This window comes from Otolemur garnettii, unplaced genomic scaffold, assembly GCF_000181295.1.
Source record: "Otolemur garnettii isolate 467f Iridium unplaced genomic scaffold, OtoGar3 scaffold00079, whole genome shotgun sequence".
Classification (NCBI taxonomy): domain Eukaryota; kingdom Metazoa; phylum Chordata; class Mammalia; order Primates; family Galagidae; genus Otolemur; species Otolemur garnettii.
The window spans coordinates 5497409-5501554 of record NW_003852474.1 but is presented as its reverse complement, the minus strand read 5'-3'; the positions used below and the strand labels follow the sequence as shown (position 1 = coordinate 5501554).

The 4146-nt window shown below is 38.0% G+C and overlaps 1 protein-coding gene across 1 annotated transcript in view; it reads left to right on the top strand.

The window, feature by feature from the left end:
• The window catches only part of IL1RL2 (interleukin 1 receptor like 2), a 48309-nt gene that overhangs the window by 15839 nt on the left and 28324 nt on the right, over window positions 1–4146 (top strand). Inside the window, 1 exon segment of the mRNA XM_012807923.2 lies at window positions 2688–2762. Within this exon segment, the coding sequence (XP_012663377.2) occupies window positions 2688–2762 (75 nt within the window).

Sequence of the window (4146 nt, the reverse complement as noted above, 5' to 3'; positions counted from 1 at the left end):
CCAAAGATTATGTTAGACCCTGATAATTCAGAAAATGAAAAGCATTGTTTCTTCTGTTGAGAAACTTTCAGCCTGATGGTAGTGAATTTAGAAATAGCGATGGATCATTTTAACATATGTGCTAAGGATGGATTTATAGACAGTGTTTGGGGGACAGGAAAAGAATCAGAAAGAAACAAGTGTGACAAGCAAATGGTCTGGGAAGGCTTCTGAGAGGAAATGAGTTCTCAGCTGAATTTTAAAGGATGAATAGGATTTGTGAAAATAAAGAAGAGTGAGGAGGAGTAGGGAAAACAGTGTAGGGCGGAGTATGAAAGTGTGAGGCATTGTGGTTTATGTTGGATCTAACGCTGCTTTTATCAGCACACATGTAAGTATGAGTGAGGAATGGTGGGAGCAGAGGCCATGGCGTAGACAGGGGTAGCTTAAGGGGGGCACTTATATATAGGTTCTACCACCATGTGGCTGTGGAGAAGCTTGTACACGTGCAAGTGCAGAGTTAAGGGGCTGCATCTGTGATGGGAAAGATCAGTCTTGAGATGTTGGATGCTCTAGTCAAAGAGGGTCCTGAGGCCTGGAGACCACCTAGGAGGCTGCTGCAATACCCAGAAGAGTGTTGGTAGTCTGAACCGGGGACTGGGCAGTGGGAGATTTCTTCTTTAGGCAGTCATTTATTAATTCTCTGCTGAGGACCTAACAAAGCCAAGTCCTGTGCTACCAAAGAGAACATGATGTTGAGGACAACAGCCATGACCACTGCTCTGATAAAGCCTGAAGGAGATTAATCAATAATCTACTAATGAGATGTGTAATTACTAACGTGATTAAAGCAATGAAGGAAAGGAAACTGTAAGATCAGGTAGACAAGAGCCTGTTGAGAAGGCAGTGGCTCAAGGAAAGCTTTAATAGTGATGCTGGTAGTCAGGAGGCATTAACTGAATGATGGAGTAGGTGAGATTTTTCCAGATTGAGGAAGGAGCAAATGTGAAGGTCCGTGGAACAAAGGGAACTGTAGTGTGCCTGAAGGATGGAAGGCAAGCCGTCCTTGGTTTGGAGTGATGCTGACCAAGGGAGATCATGGTGGGTGACAAGGCTGGAGAGGTAGTCAGGAGCCCAGATCAGATGGGAGCCTGCAATCCAAAGTGAGTAGTGTGGATCTTACTCTTAGAACAATGGCTAGCAGCTAGACGGATTGAAAACAGGAGAGTAGCATGACATAATTTTCAATTCTGGAACAGCAGACTGACTGCTGTGCATAGAATGAACCCAATGGGAACAGGAAGAGTGGTCAGAAGGCAGGTGCAGAAGTGCAGGTGAGACATTACATAAGCACCATTAGAGTGACTGCAATGAAAATGGAGAGCTGTGGATGGGTTCAAGGCATCAGAGTAGGTAAAACATGCAGGGCTTGGTGTCAGATTGAATGTGGGGAGGAATACAAGTATAGCAAGATAGCAAGGCCTTTCGGCACATGCAGTGGACTGGGTGGTGATGCTATCACTGAAATAAGTTAGTTCTGGAGGAAAAGCAGATTTAAGATTGAGATGGTGAGTTTGGTCATTGGTAGGCTGAGTACAAAGTGTCTTTGGATGCCATGCAGAGGTGCAAGGTAGGCTGTGACCTCTACCAGCTTGGAATGCAGAATAGGGCGTGGGGATAGGACAGTCTAAATCATTAGCCTTTAGATGATAATTGAAGACATGGGAGTGAAGGATATTGCTTAGGAAAAGAGTAGGGATTAGAAAATAGAGGGCGTAGGAGTGTAGATAGAGGCACAGACTGAGAAATGTCAGGAAGTAAAAATAGTTGGACTTAGTGACTGATAAGATGCAAAACATGAGAGAAAAGCTGTTGCCTACAATGAGTTCCAGATTTTACATGTGTGCAATCTAGTGGGCGATGGTGCATTAACTAACTGGGGATAACTTCTGCTTGGGATATACTGAATGTGATTAGTTTGTAGAATGTGTAATTTTTATTGCCATCGTAAAGGGCACATGTTTTTGCCTTTTTCCTAGCTTCTCTCTTATAACTTTTCCATATCCCATTCCAAATAGATGGGAGAAATGTGGGACATTTGAGTGATTGCTGAATTTTGGTAGACCAAATGGCCAAAGGAAGAAGGGAGAAAAGTTAAGGGGCAGGTAATCAATACAGGGAGATGATCGTAAAGTAGGGTGTTAGGATGAGAGAGATGGAAAAATAACAGAAAAAGAAAGGGTGTAAATAATTTGGAGATGTGGAGTTGGGGGAGGCGGGAGTGGAACTGAAGACAAAACAATTGGGTTGCTATTTCCCTCAAGCTGCGACCTAGGCCAGAGCTTTTGTTGTAGCCACTGCATGAAAAGTGTATTTGTATTATTAGGTAGTAAGATTTTATTATAAACAATCTCAGCATTTATACTTATACCAAAATATAACAGCCTTTAGTCATTGTCTATCAAAATTCAGCAATCACTCTCTTGATAGCTCAGCTTCTAGTTTTGTTTTGTTTTTTAGCAATTCAGTTATTTCTGTTTGAAAAATATTATTCATAGAGTGATATCTTGTTACACTGTGGGTTTTGCTTTTTCTTGACCAATGTTTATTGATGGTCTCTCTGCCACGCTTCATTCTACTGCGTTAAAGTACTTGGGAATGCGTCATATGTGATTCTAATGCTATTTCTTTTGGGTATGATTTCTTAGCAGAAAGAACTGGATATGGAGGAAATATCCCCAAAATCATTTATCCCAAAAATAATTCAATTGAAGTACTGCCTGGTGAGTAAAGTCATTGAAGCCCTTGAAACCAAAGCTCATTTTGTCTACATATTCTAGTGAATATTTTGAATTTCAAAGATAAATCTCATACACATCTGGTTTCCAGCTTTGGATATGCTTGAGCTCATCAGAAAAAGCATCAAAATAAAAAGCAAGAATGCAGAAGCCTGGGGAAGCTGTGGTATTAGAAATTTGTTAGTGAGCATTATTATGAACTAGTTTATGTGCAGGCAATGAAAAATGTAAAAAGAGTTCCTGAAAAAGACAACAAATCAGATAAAATATGTAAATAAGGTTGATCAGGAATTCTAGATTCCATTAGCCTGTACTGAAAAGTAGATTAATGGAGTAAAGGAAATTATCATGTTATATTTCTTAATTTATATAAGAAAGGATCAATAAAATTCTCCAAGTTTCAATTTATGATCTAAATAAAGAAAAGTGGGCTCAAATTATTTTTTAAAACTTAAAGGTAATCACTAGTGAAATAAATATGTTGAGTAACTTTTGAAAAAACCAAATTAAATAAGATCCCCATTAAAGTACAAATGTTCAGGTTGAGACAAATATTAAAGTCTAATTATATCCTCTCCTCAAAAGATACATTTAGAAATGCATGATCTAGAAGACTCAAAATAAATGAATAAATAAGTTGTCACTTGCAAAAATTAATGCAAAAATCAGGATGACAATATTAGACTTTCGATCTGACAATATATCTTTTGAGGCCAGAAAAATTGAATGACATATTAAATTATATATAATAAATAATATTTATTTAATATAATGAAAGTTATAACATCAACAAAAATAGAATGCTTGTGTGTAACATAGTGAGATAATAAATAAACATTTGTCTATTTAGTAGACAAATCACTTTCACATCTATGGAAAACTAGAGTCCAAAAGAAGAAATTATATAGATCACATGGTACAATCACAATGCAGTACATCTGGAAATTCATAACTAAACCAAAACAATGAAAATAATCTCACTCTTGAAATATGTGAGGTTATGCATTTGTTAATTAGCTCAATTTAATTATTCTACAATGTAAGTTTATATCAAAACATTACCCTGCATTCATTCCAACTGTGTTCATAATAAAAATTCAAACATATGAGTGCACATCTGAAAAGACCAAGAGAAGAAGGCAGGTCAGGATGAGAGGGCAAATAGAAGGCAGAGTTCAAGAAGGGATGAAATGACCCTTCGGAGCAAATTTCCTCTGTTGGCCAGTGCTGCCCAAATGGCAGCAGCCAGTAGAAATCCTTGGTGACTAAGTACTGGAAATGAGACAAGTGCAGATTCAGATGTACTGTAAGTGGAGAAATACACATGGATTTTGAAGATTTGGTTTAAAAAAAGAAAACAATGTGAAAT